General features: G+C 44.4%; 2 protein-coding genes across 12 annotated transcripts in view; one reads left to right on the top strand and one right to left on the bottom strand.

Annotated features, from left to right (window-relative positions):
* arhgap23a (Rho GTPase activating protein 23a) overlaps positions 1-14,641 on the top strand; it is a 69,866-nt gene extending 55,225 nt beyond the window's left edge. For 8 of the 11 annotated variants that reach the window (XM_018660579.2, XM_018660577.2, XM_051073973.1 and 5 more), the window contains 17 exons: positions 450-605; positions 1,677-1,788; positions 1,896-1,935; positions 3,146-3,283; positions 3,365-3,673; positions 3,780-3,841; positions 3,960-4,078; positions 4,556-4,674; positions 4,775-4,927; positions 5,087-5,165; positions 5,280-5,353; positions 5,509-5,598; positions 5,700-5,825; positions 5,911-5,952; positions 7,168-7,261; positions 10,396-10,427; positions 10,568-14,641. In XM_018660579.2, coding sequence (XP_018516095.1) covers positions 450-605; positions 1,677-1,788; positions 1,896-1,935; positions 3,146-3,283; positions 3,365-3,673; positions 3,780-3,841; positions 3,960-4,078; positions 4,556-4,674; positions 4,775-4,927; positions 5,087-5,165; positions 5,280-5,353; positions 5,509-5,598; positions 5,700-5,825; positions 5,911-5,952; positions 7,168-7,261; positions 10,396-10,427; positions 10,568-12,016 — 3,194 coding nt within the window. In that variant the 3' untranslated portion in view covers positions 12,017-14,641. The remainder of the gene's footprint in view (positions 1-449; positions 606-1,676; positions 1,789-1,895; positions 1,936-3,145; positions 3,284-3,364; positions 3,674-3,779; positions 3,842-3,959; positions 4,079-4,555; positions 4,675-4,774; positions 4,928-5,086; positions 5,166-5,279; positions 5,354-5,508; positions 5,599-5,699; positions 5,826-5,910; positions 5,953-7,167; positions 7,262-10,395; positions 10,428-10,567) is intronic. The other 3 variants (XM_051073970.1, XM_051073971.1, XM_051073972.1) reach the window with 3 other exon arrangements.
* Positions 14,642-15,362: 721 nt separating this feature from the next.
* On the bottom strand, positions 15,363-17,340 carry hexim1 (HEXIM P-TEFb complex subunit 1). The gene has a single exon (XM_018660584.2). The coding sequence runs from the start codon at positions 16,979-16,981 to the stop codon at positions 15,860-15,862; it is 1,122 nt and encodes a 373-aa protein (XP_018516100.1). The 5' UTR covers positions 16,982-17,340; the 3' UTR covers positions 15,363-15,859.
* Positions 17,341-18,363: the final 1,023 nt, after the last annotated feature.

The raw sequence follows: 18,363 nt of genomic DNA, 5'->3' as shown, positions 1-18,363 counted from the left end.
TTATTCTTTCCTCAGACAGTTGCACAGGTTTTGACTGTAGATGTTTGTGGTCTTTCTTTTAGCGTACGTCCCACTGGAATGTAGAAATGCTTGATGTTAGAGTGTGATTGTCACATGTGTTGATTTTGCAGTTGAAAGAATGAGATTTAAATATGAGGTGAAAGAAATGGACGTTGTGAAATGCTTACTTGTGTTCAGTATCTCTGACAGTAACCCTGCGGTTCCCTCGCCGTTCCTCTTCTTTAAAAAAAAAACCCCTCTCCTCACTTCACCTCTCTCCTAATCTAACCCCTGCTGTTTTCCTTTCCCTCTCCTTCCCTCCTGACCTTTTTCTCTCTAACACCTAACCCTATCCTCTCTTTCTTTTCTCCTCCTCCTCCTCCTCTTCCACCTTCTCCTCTCCTCCTGCCTCCCTCTGCCTCCTTCCCCTTCCCTCCACCCTCCCACAGATGAGCCGACGAGCCCCGGCGCTGATTTGCGCGCCCGCCACGTGCCGGCGTCCTCGGTGGTGTCCAGCGGCATGAGTTCGGCGCCCGCCGTTGTCACCAGCCCCGCCTCCCCCACCTTCACCTTCCCCCTCACTAGGCTCTTCTCACATGACTGCAGTGAGTGCCCCCTCCTCCCCCTCCTTCCCTCACTTGCTCCCCACTGCATGCAGAAGAAAAGTATCTGGTTTACAGTGTTTACCTGCTGATGTACAGTAGACGGATTGATGAAATGTGCATGAGACTTTAAAACCTCCTGGGCCCCGTTTCTGAACAGCATCTTAAAGCTATGATGACCTTAGCCTTAAGATGCTTACAAAGTTCTAAAATTCTCAAGGGTGTAAGGGCCTTTTTGCTCTCCTCTAATTTCCATCTTATTTAGCATTTTTTGTCTTTTAAAGTCTTGTCTTGTCAAAACAAATAGGAAAACTCTTCCAGTTTCAACCTGCTTCTAATACAGATCCAACTGTTTAACGATTTTTCCAAAATCGAGTGTCATGATTTTAGTGCTGTATTTGGCCTAATTATGCTGACACTCAATTCTGCTAAATTCTTAAAACGAGTTGATTTTTATCAGAAAGGGGTTGAAATAATCTCACTCAACTTCAAACAGACTCTCAGGGTTTAGTAAGAGATAAAAATTGATGAGATGTTTAGCAGTGATATAAATTGTTTGCATGCTGGATTTGTAGATTGCATGTAAAAATGATACAAACATCTTTGTTCAGAATGTGTTTGGTTATTTTTCTAGTTGTGCATGAAGCCCAAAAGTCACTGGGTTTTGGATTAATATCGCTCCCAGTCTGGTTTAGACTGGACAGACGTAGACCTGCATGATCATTTTCTTTGATGAAATGAGGTCACATGCATGACAGTCTGTATTCACAGAGGTTATACCTGCATGCCAGTGGTGAGAAAAACAGTCCAGCGATAACAGAAGCTAACCCACCGCTCCAGCTCATCTCCCCACCGTCCACCCTCACCACGCCACCCACTCACTCGCCGCTCAAACTCCCCCACCTCCTGCCTCCTCCCTCGCTATCCCCATCTCCTAATCCAACACCGTCCACTCTGGTGATTGGCATTACATCAACATTCTGTCTTTTTCTTTCTTTCTCTTTTCTTCCTTTCTCTCTCTCTCTCTCTCTCTCTCTCTCTCTGTCTCCGTTCATTCATCCTCTCACCGAGCAGGCAGTATTAAATCCAGTCGCCGTTCCTCCTATCTTCTAGCCATCACCACAGAGCGCTCCAAGTCATGTGACGAAGGACTCAACACGTTCAGAGAGGAAGGCCGGGTCTTCTCGTGAGTACTGCTGAAGACACGACTGGCTCTTAACTGAGTGAAAATGAAATCTGTTAAGTTCCATGTGCAGGCAGATGTTTTGACAGTTGTGTTGTTGATCTCCACAGGAGGCTGCCAAAGAGAGTGAAGAGCTTCTTCACCGATGGGGTGAGTTAACATTCAGAAACTGACAAACTCCTCTGACCTCATCACCTAAAACTTTATTTTTATGAATCCTGTCCTTCATTTTCACCGACTTTGTTTTTGCGAAGGTCAGGTCGACTGCTGCAGCCATCACGTTAAACAGACAACTTTATTGAACTTTAAGATTTTTTAAGAAAAAGTTTATGTTGTGTGTAGAGAAGGGAGGAAAGGCCCTCTCCCTGTCCCTTATATGTATATGTTCATGGCTACTAACCTCAACATGAACCCAAAGAATAGAAAGACATACATGGAGCTTCAGGCATTCCAAGAGAGTAAAAACCATATATGGAACTTCAGACACTACAGTTGCTAGCTACAGTTGGCAGCTAAAATTACATAAACAGTGGCATGTTTTAAATTACAATTGCAAAAGAAGCTGAAACAAATGATCCAGGTGAATGCTACCTGAGCTTTCCAGCGAGGGCCACAGGTACAAGATGATGGATGACACAGTGAATTTCTCTTCACCTCAGAGAATGAGTCACAATTCTTGTTTTACTTGTTTACCTGTGACATGCTAAAACATTCAAGAGTCATCAAGTCAGTGAACTGACTCAGTAATGTCAGTTATACAGGCACATGTAAGACTCGAGTGAGAGTGTGTTTAATTTCTTGTTAACGTTTTATTTGTAAAAGGAACAGCTGAGTATTTTGTCATGTCATAGATGTGTTTATACGCATCAGAAACTGTCTTAGATATTTAGATTTTTCCTGTGTGAATGTGTCAGCTATAATAAAGGCTCAACATGAAACATTTACAGAAGCATGAGAGAGGCAGGATAGCTGCTGCCTAAATCGCTGACATTTGTTGCAAAATTACATAACGTGGCAAGAGGAGAAAATCATGACAAAATGATGCCAAACACTGGAAAACCCCTTAGGCCACCAGATACACGGGTTAAACTAACCCCTCGGTAAAAATTCTCTAAATCTCAAAGTTGAGTCACACCTCAACAAAAACATCATGAGGTTCACTAAAACTGGATTTTGGCATTAGCATGCTGATCACCTACAGAAAAGGATGTTGTATATGATGTATTTCCTTGTTATTTGTTTAAATACACTTCAGAAATGAGTGGCTCTCTGTCACCCATACCTTTTGATTTTCATCCTAAAACAGAAACAGAAAAAGTCTCCAGGAAGGGTTCTGAACATTTCCCTGTGTGTGTTTCAGTCACTGGATAACCTTGGGACAGCAGAGGAGGTTCGATCTAAACGCCACTCCACCTCAGAGCTGGGAAACATCACTTACAGCGACGTACGGCGAGAGGGGTGGCTGCATTTCAAACAAATCCTCACAGAGAAGGGCAAGGTAAGCCTGTTGATGAAGTCACACCTGAGAGGAATGAAAAGCAAGAAAACACTCACGTGACGTTTCTTCTTTCCTTAACAGAAGGTGGGCAGTGGTATGCGTCCATGGAAGCGAGTGTTTTCAGTGCTCCGCTCCCATTCGCTGTTCCTCTATAAGGACAAGAGGGAGGCGGTGCTTCGCGGGGCCACGATCGGCGGCTCAGCAGAGGACGAGCAGCCGATCAGCATCCGGGGCTGCCTGGTGGACATCGCATACAGCGAGACCAAACGAAAGCACGCCCTGAGACTGACCACCCAGGACTTCTGTGAGTACCTGCTGCAGGCAGAGGACCGGGAGGACATGCTGGACTGGATCAAGGTCATCAGGGAGAACAGCAAGACAGACAATGAGGTCAGAGGACACAACTGTACCAGATTTTCACTTATTTTCCCACTCTGGGCCTGTAGATTATTTTTATTAAGAGGAATCATAATGAGGATTTGTTTGTTTGCTGCAGGAGCTCGGCTTCTCCAGACAGGCCCTCATCAATAAGAAACTGAACGATTACAGAAAACAAAGGTGAGTCTCCTGATCATAAATTGTGCTGGAACACAGTGAAGCTGCTGCTGCCACTGTCCTCAGCTGTTGTCATGGCCGACAGCTTGTACGAAACCCGTCTCTCTGTCTCCCCCTGCAGTCCAACAGGCAGCAAGCCCGACTCCTCTCCCAGGATGCCCCGCATGAAGCCTCCCTTCCTGCTCGCCAAGACGGAGAACGCCGCTGGAGCGCCGCGCTCCCCAAAACCAGAGGGCAAAGGTCAGTCTGCTGCTTTTTCAGATTAGTCTTTAACAGGCTGCAGTGGTCAGTGAGGAGGTTCTATGTGGCCTTTAGGAGTTTCTAGGGATCTTTTGGAGGTTTAGTGGTCCTTTAGGATTTTTCTAGTGGGCCTTTAAGAGGTTCTGCTGGTCCAGTGAGGAGGTTCTACATGTTATTGTGAACTCTTAGGGATCACTGAGATCACTGAGGAGGTTCTGTGAGTAGATGAGGTATTTTTAGTAGTAATTAAGGCTCTGCTGGTCCTTGTAGAGGATATAGTGGTCAGTAAGCATGCTATACATCACATTACTAACACACTTTTCCTTTCATTTGTGTATGAAGAAAGTCCCAGAGGATGAGAGTGTTGAACAGCCTGTTTTGATGAGAGTCTTTAATATAAGGACTGTGTAAATGAAGAAGCAGCTCCTGAGGCTCTGTGTTAAGCTGGAAACTTTTTTCTGTTGGATGCGTCCTCAGATGAGAGCAGCCCGCCGAAGTCTCCGTGGGGCATCAACATCATGAAGAAGACGAAGAAGGCCGGGCCCAAAGCTTTCGGTGTGAGGTTGGAGGAATGTCAGCCAGGCGCAAATAACAAGGTTAGTGACAGTATCCTTCTCATCTGCAGCTAAATGCTTTAAAACTGTTTTTTTACTTGTTGTAAAATGTGTGATTACACTCCGTCTCTGTCCGTCTCAGTTCATCCCGATGATCGTGGAGATCTGCTGCGGTCTGGTGGAGGAGATGGGTCTGGAATACACTGGGATCTACAGGGTTCCTGGGAATAACGCCATGGTGTCGATGCTCCAGGACCAGCTCAACAAGGGCGTCGACATCAACCCTGCAGAGGAGGTGAGGAAATACAGATACATAGAGAGGGTAAAATGTATCCAGATTGATGGAGAATAAATCATTTAACTGATTTCATTCAGCTTCACTCAGTAAAACTATATTATTGAATGCAGATGTTTAAATACTGTGACCTCTGACCCCTCTCTGTGCTGTCAACAGAAGTGGCAGGACCTCAACGTCGTCAGCAGTTTACTCAAATCTTTCTTCAGGAAACTTCCAGAGCCACTCTTCACCAACGGTGAGTGCGAGCATGTTATGACAAGCCGTCACAGATACCGTAATGCCTCATGCTGCCATGCAAATCAAACCGTCTTATCCTGCATGTATTTTAATACCTGTAACGTCTTCACAGACAAGTACAACGACTTCATTGATGCCAATCGGATGGAAAATGCATCAGACAGATTAAAGACCATGAAGAAACTGGTATGTGTTTGCTTGTATTTGTAAGTGGTGTAATAACAGAATCACTTACCTGTTTGGCTAATGTGTGTGTGTGTGTGTGTGTGTGTGTGTAGCAGAAATCTGGCAGGTTCAACAGGTTTATCAGTGCTGTCATTCCTCTTGTTTCTCTTTTGTAGATCCGAGACCTCCCAGATCATTATTACCACACACTGAAGTTCCTGGTCGGTCACCTGAAGACTGTAGCAGACCACTCAGATAAAAACAAGGTATGGTGAGAAACTGTTTGTAAATATAATTATAATGTAATCACCCGGCTCTGTCTAAATCCTGGGTGTTAACCACCTTGCGTCTTTCTTCACCTGTGCAGATGGAACCTCGTAACCTGGCTCTGGTGTTCGGACCGACTCTGGTTCGGACGTCCGAGGACAACATGAAAGACATGGTCACACACATGCCTGACCGATACAAGATAGTAGAGACGCTCATCCAACATGTGAGAGATGCCACACACAAACACATAATTAGAATTATTATAATCTTTCTCAAGCTGATCATTTCTTTCTCTGTCATTTTTGTAGTACACTTGGTTTTTCACTGAGGAGCTAGACAAGGATGAAAAGGTATGTTTCCTATATTGTTGTTTTATAGCACACAGACCTTTATTTAGACTGAAACACTGAAAACCTTTGTGCACGACAGAGTCATGATTTGAAAATTCAGTGTGCAGCCGCTCTGCAAATAAAAGTATGTTATATGTAAAATTGCAGACTTCACTTCTGATTAACTGAATATTTTGAAGCTGGTGTGAAATAACTTTGTCAAACACATTGGTAAAATAATAATAGTAATAATAATGATTAGATGTCTGTATAGGTCTTATCAGAACCACAGATTAGTGCTTTGATACATCTGAATTTTACACATAACTCAACCTGCGAACACATACAAATACTGAATAAGGTTTTTATTATTTTGTTATAAAAAGGGCTTTCAATGAAAATACATTTTCAGAGGGAACATAAAAGAGAAAAAGCTATTTAAAAAAAGAAGTTATTCAAATGCTCTTCAGTAAAAATGTGTTTTCAGAAGCAGTTTAAAGAAGATACTGATGTTGGGTCTGACAGAGTTAAGGTCCATTTTAACAAGATGTTGACAAGTCATTAAATATTATTTTATTAAAAATAAAAATGTGTCTCTTTATGGATTGTGGTTCAGCAAACGGTCTTATTTTGTCTTGTTAAAACCTGGAAACAGTAATTCCTAGAAAGTCAAGAAAAAAAAAAAACTCATGAAGGCACCATCCAAGATGAAATGACTTGTTAAAGATGTCTTTCACAGCAAGTTTATATAAATATTCTGATCTAACCCTATTTACCATACAATGGAGTGATTATACTGTTTGATAAAAACATGAAGTGACTCTGCTTTTGATTGGTTATACTTTAAATAAGCTGTTTTATCTTTATGACTGAGCACAGATAAACAAATATAGATCTGTTGAACATGTATGAATCTGCACATGAATGTTTGGTGATCTGATTATTTTCCACATTTTCCACATAAATCTCATTAGTACACAGCTGTTGCTGCACTTTGTCACTAGAAAAGTAGTTAAATTAATGATGTGTAGCAGGTCACTCTCTGCTTTAGGGATTAAGATTCTGACCATGAACTGTAACATCCCCTGTTTGAGTATCTCTCTCATTTCCTACCATCTGTCTACTGCACAAAATAAAGACAACTTGAAGATGAGATGCTCTGGTTTCTAACTGATCTGAAGTTACTTTTGTCAGTTAATCGAATGTTTTTTGGTTTGTTGTGTCTGTTCCCTCCAGACGCCGGTGGACACGGAGGACGTGCAACCCGCCCCCAACATTGACCACCTGCTGTCCAACATCGGCAGGACCGCTCTGCTCGGGGAGGCCTCAGGTGAGGACGCTGTTGGTGGATCTCAGTCAGTCACTGCTAGCTCCAACCAAGCCGACCAATAGCATTCGGGTAGCTGTAACTGGCAACCCAAAATAAATGCTGCTTTCTGTTTACTGGAAGTAGGAAATTCCCCTCTAGTGTGTCATGATTACAATCTGTGTTCCAGCGAACTGAGGAAAAAAACTGTTAACTGTCAGGCCAGATATTTCTTCAAAAGAAATCTTCACCTGTTATAAATAACAGTTGATTTTATTAAAGGTATTTTGTTAATAGAATCCCAAAAGACATTTGATTGATTGAGTAAGATTTCTCAATAATGCAGTTCTGAGACAAGACAAAACGAATCATTTAAAAAGGAGCTTTTTAATAACATGTTGAGAGAAATACTCTTCAAGTGTTGACAGTGTTGGCACAAAGTCAGACAACTGCATTCCTTGCTTGATTGAAATTCCTCGTTGGAAGTTTGTCCCAGTTTAAAGCCAGAATTCCCTACTCTCCAACAGAACTGGAACGCAGCATAAGAAATGAAGTCTTACATCCGTTAGCACTTGGAGTGTTTTCTGTGTTTGATAGCGTGCCTATACTTTCTTTCCTCTCTGCTGACCTCTTTTTTCCCCTCCACGTTGCTCATCTTTCACTTTCTCTGTACGTTTCTGCATTTCCTTTTCTTAGCTGAGCCTGTGGAGCAGCCACTGCGGTAGGATGGGAACTCCCCTGGCAATATGTGTGTGTGTGTGTGTGTGTGTGTGTAACCGAGTCAGTGTATCATAGTGTGAAAGTGAAATAATGGGTGTGTGTTTTGTATGAGAGAGTGCTTCAGTGGTGGTGATGGTTTGTGTGTCCATGGTCTCCATTACCCTCCTGAAAGTCGGTGTCTCCCTCTCAGTGTCAGACGGGGGGTCTCTGTGAGAACATGTCACTTCAGTGTCTCCCCAGTCAAAACTAATGAATTAACAGATGACTGGATGCTCTCTGCCTGTTAAAGCTGCTGCATCTGACACTCGAGTGTAAACTGTGGTCTGTCACTGAGAGACAGCTCCCTCACTCATCATATCAGCCATTTCAGTCGGTTTGAGTCAAATCATCAGGATCCCAGCCCCACTTCTATCTCTAAAGGGACTCTAGGTGGCGCTGTTTCTGACACTTTAAAGTCCCGTGACATCAGCTGTAAATTTCTATTCATCAGATTTTTTGTGTGAAGCTCAGTAGTGGCCTAAACCTTCACCTTTCCTCCTTGGTTTTTCTATAACTGTTAAAAAAAAAGCTTTAGTTTCCCTGAGTGCAACTAAAGTGAGGTCCAGGCTAACAGTGGTGGTGTCAACACTGCACACAAAGAAGTCAGGTCCATTTATCAAGACCAAAATCCAAATCATCAGTTTGCACCTTCCCTCTGTCTTTAGAGCCTCGATTTGTTTAAGAGAATGTTCCAGAAGTGTTTCTCCATCCATGTGTTTTTTTCCACTTATCTGGGTTGGGTCCATTGGCAACAGGCTAAGCACGGTATTCCAGACATCCCTCTCCCCAGCAAGGATTTCCAGTCCTGCCTGGAGGATCCTGAGGCGTTTCCAGGCCAGATGGGATATGTAATCCCTCCAGCGTATTCTGGGTCTACCCCAGATTCTCCTCTGCAAAAAACTCTGATGATCAGACGCCTGAAACACCTCGACTGGCTCCATTCAACATGAAAGTGCTTTATTCTCTGTGCCTGTCCTCTGTCCTCAGACAGGTTAAAGGAAATAGTTCAGATGTGGTCTTTGAAAGCAAAAGCCCTCAGAGATATTGCAATACAAGAAAACAGCAGGCATGATATTTTGTCATTTGCCAACCCAGAAATGAGAGATTTAAACCATATTTCCACAGCTTACGTTTTAGTTTTGGTAATTGATATAACAAAACCTTTATAGAACTGCATCAAAAAATATTTTTTTCTCAATCTGCAGGTTATTTTTTCAATTAGCTGTCTAGTCTGATATAAACCAGAGAAAAACAGAGGCTAAAATCAGAAAGAATAATCAAATAATTCATCTATTGTTTCAGGACTAGTAGTTACTGTGAGCAGAGTCCTTATTGGTCGATATATGATCAAGCAAAAAGCCTTTTTTCACTGGTTGACCCTCTAACATACCAAAATGTGATTGGTACATTGGTTTGATTTGAGGTTTTATTCTGAAAGGCTGCTTTTCTGCTGCCATCACTCATGAAGTACCTGTGCTGAGCTGCATTTTGGGAAAACCATTACAGCATTTTAATAGTGGTGCATCTATGATACAAAGGGGAAAGATGAGAACCAGCATCTGTGAGCTCGACACAAAACAAACTAGTTTGATTTTTACTACTGATGTTGTTGGTACATGAGAAACAACTCCATCTAGAGCCCCTCAGGAGACAGCCACCCCTCCCATGCCCCTGGGTTTCTCAAAAGATCTTGATTTATGCATAAAAGATCTTTTATCCTGCATCGGTGTGTATGTACGTTTGTGTTTGTGAGGGGCTGTGTTTCTTTTCACACTGTCGATTATTTCTGCCTTCACGCCTCCCAACGCTTCTTCTTTCACTGATTGATGTCATCAGTGTTTTTCGGTGATATCATCGGTGTGTGCTGTGGTTTCCTAATGCAGTTTTCCTGTCCCCTACACCAAACCCTGCCCCCCCCTCCAAAAATCATTGTTTCTCCTCCACATTCACCAGTGTGCACATCTTTGTGCCGGGGTCCGTCAGGGTCAAAGGGCACAGAGGAAGACGAGTTCCTGAAAATTTAGTCGGGGAATTGGTCTTAAATGAAATGTTAAAATCAGGAAGAGGACACAGAACAGCTGCTGGGCTGCTCACTACAAACAGAAAGTGTGTTGCAACTGTAGCCACGCCTGAATCAGTGTGTCAATGTGACAGCGGGTGCTTTCCCCTTTATGGCTAATGGGAAACACTTGCTGTGACATCAAGGGTTACAGTAAATCGTGTTTACGGAAGATAGAGAGCAGCGCAGCAGTGATTTATTGTGAATTTGTCCTTTAAGAAAAAAAAGTGATGATCACACCCCAACTGCCTCTGTGTCCTCCACCATGACCGTTCTGGCCTTTTGTTAACTTCAATGTATCTGACCCACTGATGTTTTTTTTTGTTTTCTTTTTCCCCAGACTCAACCAACAGTGACTCAGCTAAATCAAAGGTAACATCTCCTTACATGGTGCAAGGTTACTCTGGTTGTACGAATGCAGCTCACATTCACAGATATTGTTATAAAATAACAGGAAACAAGTGTAACATATGACTCAGTCTCAGTCTCAGTGACATTTCTTCCTTTTTCAGGGGTCGTGGGGGTCAAAGAAGGACCTGACAGCCAAGGACTTCCTGACTCTGTCCATTATGTCAGCTGTAACAGGCCGCAAACGCAGAAAGCGTCATAACGCCCGCCGTGTGGGCAGCAGCACCGACGACGACTCGGAGCACGAGCCAATCAAAGCCGGACATCTAGGGGCAGAGGAGGAAGAGGAGGCAGAGTCACCTGTAGGCGACACTGCTCCTCGGGCGGAGGGAGAGGAGGATGACGATGAAGAGGAAGAAGAAGAAGAAGAAGAGGAAGATGAGGAAGTTGTAGAAAGCGGAGCGAAAGAGGAGGTAGAAGAAGATGAGGCGGTGGTGAGTATTCCCAGTCGGCCGTGCTGTAAAGAGGAAGAGGAGACGGGAGGGAGGCAGGCAGCGATGTTGCTGCAGGAGGAGGAGACACGGGTGGAGGTGAAGGGGCCGCCATGGCGAGCGCCAGAGGACGCGCGTTCTATCGTTTCTGGTTACTCCACCCTGTCCACGCTAGGGCGCAGCCTGGGGTCAGAGGGAAGGGGGGACGACGCCGATGACGAGCACAGCGAGCTGGTGAGCGAGACGGATAATGAGAGTGGCTTCGCCTCGCGCTCCCTCACCCAGGAGAGACCCGATAAACACCCGACTACACCCGTGAACGCACAGCCGCCAGCAGCCCCGCGCAGCTTCCTCTACACACACTACAAACCCCCTGTTCTCTCGCCCACAAACCTGCTCGCCCCGCCCACACCCCTCACCCACACCCCGGACTCTGCAGAGAGGAGTGAAGGAGGAGCGCGCTCCACCACGCCCTCGTCCTCCTCCTTCTCATCCTCCTCCACCACTCACAGACTGCACTCGCGGCCTTCCTTCAACTCCCACAAGCTGATCCAGTGCGACACTCTGGCCAGGAAGAAGCTGAAGTCGGAGAAGGCCAAGGCTCGCTCCCTGGACCTGTTGGAGCTGTCCGAGACCATGGCTCAGGGTGATGGGGCTGGCTCTGGGTCTGAAGGTGCACCCAGAGTGAGGAGAGAGACCTCCAGAACCAACCCCTCCTCTGGCAGCAGCCAGGAGAGCCTGCGCCCGGCCCGGCCCAAACCCGCTCTGCCGCCCAGCGAGGCCGCCTCCTTCACCCCAACCGGCCCTGGCGGCAGGTCTCTAGCCGAGCAAGTCCGCGCCCGACTGCTGGGCTCGGCCGACGACCTGCGCAGCGTGGGGCTGCGGAAACCGCTGTCGCCAGAGACGCGGAGGAAGAGACGGGCCTGGCGCAGGCACACGGTGGTGGCCTCCCCGACCGAGACGTCCGACAAGAGACCCCCGCTGATTGTCAATGAATTCCCCTTGTCTCCTATCAATCAAAACCAGGTCAAAACACCAGGGCTGCCTCGGGATGCAGACGGGCTCGAACAAGGACCGGCTACTCGTCAAGCACCCACCTCTAGATTCCACCAATACCTGTGAAGCCCTGCCAGCTGGCCCCAAGCTCCACTCTGAGGGAAAAGAGGCTGAAGCTGCTGACTCTAAGGGGGGGTCCGGCCGAGCTGCTGGCTCCCTGCAGGTCAGTAGACTGTCAGCAGCAGTGTTAACAGGGTTGTGGTTAGTTGCCAGGTGCAACACAGTGTACCAATGAACAGGTCTTTAACAGCAGCCCACCCTTTTCTTTTTGATAAGCTCCGTTTGCATGGCAAGGGGCATTCCAGTGTTGCCAAAGCTTTTTTTTTTTCTTTTTCCTATATGTGTGCTTTTATAGAAATAATACAGGAACAGGACAGAGACACAAACAGACCTCATCACATCCAATGTTACAGCCAAGAATTCTCATTCGAGTAATAACCAAGCATCCTTCCCTGTCATCTCTTCCTTCCGGGCCTGGCTCACAGACGGCATTTAAATCAAAGGGTTAAACCCCTTCAAGAGAACAGAGGAGGATGTTGAAAATACAGCCTGCCTCTGGTTCTTGAGAGAATGGTGCTTCTTAACTTAAAGTGGAATTACAAAATTTCTCCAAACCTTCTTCAAGTGAGCCAGAGGAGACAGACTCTTAACAATTCCAAATTTAATGGTCAGGTTAAAACCATTTGAAGTGGGATCTCAACTGATTTTTCATATCAGTCTTCCTAATCTGTTACTCCTCAGACCACAGACACTGTAATACTCATCATTTATACTCCAAACGATAGGTCACAAACACAGAAATACAGTCGTCTCTCTCTCTCCCTACTTGTTAATAATGTTTATGTGTGTTTGCGCAACAATATTCGTGATAATGTCCGAGCGTGCAAGTGTTTGTGTTGAACAGTTTTTGTAACATTTGTACAAAGCCTTGTTAAGTTAACCTTGTAAATATAAAATATTATGTTATCATATTTGTTTTTACTTTTTTTAGTTCTTTTTTTATGGTTTACAAAAAGTGCGTACAAGTGCACAGTCATTTCTTTCAAGATGTTACTTGAAATGTTTCCCTTAATATATTCTTTTTTGTTTTATATTCTCTCTCTACATATATATATATATATATATTATATATATATTTTGTACTAAAGTTAAAAAAGGTCTTTTATTGTGATTTCACCTCTTGGGTGTACCTGTTCAAAGGAGACGAGATAAATATGACTAACCCCCTTCCTTATTTCCTCATAGATGGCCTTTCTCTCTGATTCTCAGCACTGTGCAGAAAACTTTTATCTCATGAGATACAGTCTTAGAAATAAGTTTATCTGGTGACTACACATTCAGCAATGTTGCATCAACATGTAGCAAGATAAAAAAAAAGTAATCTGGTAATTATTACATTATATTGGACAGCTTGCAGGCAGCTCAGCACCACACTGTGATGGCTGACCTCATCATTTGTTTTGTTATTCATGTCTGGGATTACTTCACAGATCTGCTCATATTTACTGAGCTCAAGACAAAGTGGTGTTCCGTCTTGTAATAAAAGACAAGACAAGAAGCCTGAGTTTAACAGACTGTTAAAAGATGTACAAACGGCTGCATTTTCACTTCAAGCGATTACGCGTTTTCATCACATCCCCTCTCGGGGGGTGTGTGTGTGGGGAGGAGGTGGTGGTGTTTCCATAAGGTCAGGATCTAATAAATCCTCCCAGACTGGGGAAATGGTACATTAGAGGAAATGAATACAGAACAACCACCATCATTAATCTATTGTTTTTATGACCCATCATCAGAAAATAACACAAACAGGAGGTGCAACTTCCAAAGTCATGAGAGACTCGCCTGTTTTCATCTAACCAAACAACCCAGTGAAAAGAAATGGTGATAATAATATTAATGATAATAATAATGGTAATAAATGATAAGTTACAGTCTTTGTCTTACCTCAAGATATTTTCTACAAGTGCCTGATTTCTGGAATGTGTTTTTGTTCTGCAGTGCCATGCGCGGTTCTTATCTTTCCGTTTCCCTTTGTTGTTTCTGGGTCTCCTCCCTCCTCTCCTGTGGTTGATGGTCTAATAACTAAGGCACTGACCCAAAGATGTATACATTGAATACAAGCGGTCTAACTGAGAGGCTGTAAAAGAAAATGAAAAAGAAGCACACTTCAAGCCAAGGATATGTCTATGCACTCTCTTTGCCTTTTAACGCAGGCATTTAACAGCTATTCCCGATGCTGCTAAGAGGGAAGAGGCATAGTGCTTTCTCTCAGCTGCTTTCTTTCTTAACAAACTGAGGCCATCTCTCTCTGCCTATAGCGATCCACAGTGTGTGAATATGGTACACCTAACAAAGCCCTACCCTAAAACTGCATTAGGTCATGCCAGGCAACATCCTGTTTCCTAAAGATGAACTTAACAGCCTCATCAGAGGGAAGCTCATCATGTTGGTGTGTGTTGTCTGAAATGTGATTCACCTAATGTCTCATTGTTGTATTTTAAGTCTTTTTGTACATACTATCTTAATATGTAACATACTGTATTGTGTACATTTGGAATTGCTTTTGAGTATAACTAATATGAAAATGACTGGACTTAAAAAGGTTGTCCGCCTGAAACCATTTCCCCTCATGGCTGTGTGCTTTAAAGCAAGGTTATATGATGTAAATAAACAGAACTATGTTTAAAAAAATGCTCATGTGTGTGTTTGTTTTTGAGATTATGGGATTTTTGCAAGACACACACTTTTTTTTTTCTTTACAGAGAGGGTTGAGGCTCATGTTTTGCAGAGCAGGCAACTTAAAATAGGAGCTGAATGATGCCCTCTAGAGGCTGCAGATGAATATGGTCTGTCCAGGCCTTGTGGCACAGATTGCCTCTGCACGTGAAGGAAACTTCATCTGAACTGCTGAAGCTCCGCCTTTTAACTCACTTGAATAGTTTAATATTGATGCATTCTGTGGAAATTAGCTGGAACACTGAGATTCTATTGAAACTATGATGATTCTGCCTAAATGTAGAGCTTTAGTAAACACAATTTCCAGCTCATACTATTCCTTTGGCATGACCAGAACTTCTCTAATGAACAAAATTTGTTTTTGAAAAAAAAGGAGGAATGAACCCATTTTGCATTTCCTCTTGCACAATATCCTTAATAGATTTAACTCAGAGTGGGTTAACCTTCATAAAGAGCATCTCCATCATATCCCATCCCCCCTTCTGCTATGGCTACAGTCTGTATTCCTCCTATTCAGAGCCCACTGATGTCTTCTGTCTGGCCCATTTCTGGATCCTCACAAGCAAAGCTTTGTGATTATTTGCATGCTGACAGAAGCTGCGTACAGTGGCTTAACACTGCAGCTTGTATGAACCGCTTCCTGTGTTTTAGAGCAGACTTTACAACACATGACAGATTTTAAGCAGAATTTCAAAATTTTATTTGAACTTATTGTTAACACACAACTGTTAAAATGTTCACTCTGGAATTTATTTCTGCAAAACAGTCTTTGCAAGCTGGCCCAATTAGCTGTAATTTGTTATTCAGTTTTTTTTAGGGGGTTGCAACATACAATGTTTGTTTTTAATTCAAAAATGAAACAGTATATGTAAATGGATACCTACGAAGTTGACCAGGGAAACAAACAAAATATTCTCGTGTTGTCAAATACATTCTCTTTATAAAAAGAATCTTATTTTTGAAATATTTACATTTTCTTCTTGAAAAAAATTGAACAGGACACCCTTACAGTCCAAATAGAAAAGAAACGTCAAGTATTGCATTGCAATGCAAGGACTTCCTCGTCCAGATGACAAACTTATTACAGAAAACTGATGACAATTTGTTTAAAAATGCAGTAGTCCCATGTTTTTACCTCTTTCAAAGGGGTTTTCCCTATTTGAATTGTGTCCTCTAGTTGGTAGCGACCTGGGCCATGTCCTTGCTCGGCTGGTTCTGCAGGAGGAGCTCCGTGTTTTGGGCCCTCAGTCTCTCCAGTTCCCTCTCCAGCTCCCTGAGCCGAACCAGTGAGCTCTCCACGGTCAGACCCCCGGGCTCCACGGCGCGCCTCAGCCGGTTGTTCTCCTCCTCCAGCCGGGACATGCACTTCTCCAGCTCCAGGTACTCCTGCACCAGCTCCTGCTTGGTCATATTCTGTAGGCTCTCGACGTGGTACATCTCGTAGGTCTCGGAAAAGTCTCTCTGGAGAAACTCCCCACCTGCGTTCCCGGGCCTCCCGATACCGTCGCTGCCTCCGCCGCTGCCGTCATCATCGTCCTCCTCATCGTTATCGAAGAGGTCCTCCTCGCTGCCCGTGTCCTCCATACGACCACCGACCCCCGAGGGCCGCCTGACCCCGGTCTCGGTGTTGAGGTCGGGCTCCTCTCGGTCATGCTCGTCCATCAGGAACTGTGTGGTGTTATACGGGGCCACCGGGAGCCCTTTGGCGAACATCTCCTCTCTCAACCGGGAAGCCCTGGCCGTCTCTCTCTCCTCCAGGGCTTTCCGTTCCTCCCAGGAAAGTTTGTAGTAAGGCTTCCAGTTGCGCTTCTTCTTGGAGGTCCTGCGCCTGTGTCGCTTCTTGCCCAGACGCGCGTCCAAGCCAGTGTCGGAGTCGATGTGAATACCCTCCTCTTGCACCTGGTTCAAAGTCTCCTGCAGCGGTCTGTCTTCGCCGTTTTTCCCCGGTGAGTTGTGACTACCATCGTCCGCTGCGTGGACATCGGGTTTCTGATGAGGCTGAGCTGCAATCGGGCACTTTGGAAGCTCGTTTCCGGTTGCTAAGGCAGGGCACACCTCCCTCTGACCGCCTTTCATTTGCCATAACTTGTCTGTGTTGATATCCCCACAGTTCTCCGCCCGCTGCTGCTGCTGCTGCTGCTGCCGCTGTTTCTGGTCTCTCTGTCGCCCCCTGTCGCCGTTCACCGGTCCACCACGGTTGCTGGCTGGGAGATGCTCCAAAGCGTCTCCGCTGCTCCCACCTGATGGGCTGCCTGAAGTTTTCAGGTGATGGGTCTGCTCCGCTGGCTCTGTCATCCTGATTATCCGCTCCGATGGCTCCGCTTTAGCGCATTTTTAGATAATGTTCATGATCTCAAAACTGAGCCTCAAAGTTCGTTAAAAACGTTAAACTTAATTTGAACGAAAATATACTTATTTTAGAGTGAGGAGAAGTCACTAAAGAAAGTTTGACTTACTGACATTTAAAAATAAACTATCATAAAGTAAAAGTAAACTTCCGAACAGTAAACACTTGTTACTCCTCCAAGGGTTTGTCAGAGCAACTGTCGCTAACTACCATTAACTGTTTCGATGCTGTCAGAGCTGCCGTTCACCCAGAGACCGCGTTCCGCCTTCACAACAGTGTCCAGTGTGCTACTCAAGAAGAGGGAGCTCGTGTTTATATAGCAGCTCCGCCTCTAGCCGTGCGCATGCTGCTGGTTGTAACTCCTGTTGGATTGTGGGACATGGCGTTCTAAGTTCAGTGAGGCACTGGCGGAGACCTCAACAATGAACCACAAAGTCCACAAGTCTACTACAACTGACAAGTGTTTCAACCAATCAAACGGGAGAATCCTGAGCACGCTAAAGCCCACCCCTCTCTTTGTTGATTGGACAAGAGAGCAACTTTGCTGTTGCTAAGCTTGAAGTATTTTCTGATTGGACAGTCCAATAGTCAATCAAAAGTACGTAATCCGCACCAAGAAAGCAGTCCGGGGCATTTTTATGGGACCTACTATCTACAAAGAAAGGGGAAATGAGTAAAAGTTACGAAATAAAAGTTAATTGAAATACTTTTGGGTGACACTATATTGTGGCTAATACAAATTAGAATGTTTTATACGTAAGACCATATAGTTTATCGTTAATTGTTCACCATACAGCCTACCACCGATATTAATACTACAGCGAAACCCCTCCTATGTTTTAAGCAAAATGAAGATAACCTCTAACAGAAACTAGTCCGCTTTGAATGTTCATACACGAAAATAAGTAAATACTACAATTTCTCAAAATGCAGATATTTTTCATGTGTTGTGGCATAAAAACGCGTGGTTTTGGTGCCAGTTGGATCATTAAATGTTTCAGTATGAATATTCTGTGTGTTGTGCGGAGTGATACGTAGTGGGGGCAGGGGCTCAGGAGAACTCTGGAATCAGCGTAAACAAACGACATTTATTGTCAAGCTGCCGCTGCGAGCACAGCTCGGAGCCCCTCGTTGTTAAAGGGTGGGTCAGGCGATCTCACACTTGCTCAATAATCCTGTTACCAATGGACGGAGTGGTGTAGATCAGTTTTGACTATTTCTTCGCAACCCATGCTCTGATATGCAGTGTTAGTTTTACACTGTTGTGTCGTGTTAACAGCTAAGGATAAGCTAGCTAGCTAACGTTAGCCTAACGTTAACGTTAGTTAGC

Source organism: Lates calcarifer, linkage group LG11 (genome assembly GCF_001640805.2).
Source record: "Lates calcarifer isolate ASB-BC8 linkage group LG11, TLL_Latcal_v3, whole genome shotgun sequence".
In the NCBI taxonomy this organism is placed as follows: Eukaryota; Metazoa; Chordata; class Actinopteri; family Centropomidae; genus Lates; species Lates calcarifer.
The sequence above is the reverse complement of the archived record's forward strand: the minus strand, read 5'-3'. Positions and strand labels throughout refer to the sequence as shown.

Coding starts and splice junctions, on each gene's coding strand:
- hexim1 (XM_018660584.2), bottom strand. CDS start 16,981: ATGACAGAGCCAGCGGAGCAGACCCATCACCTGAAAACTTCAGGCAGC.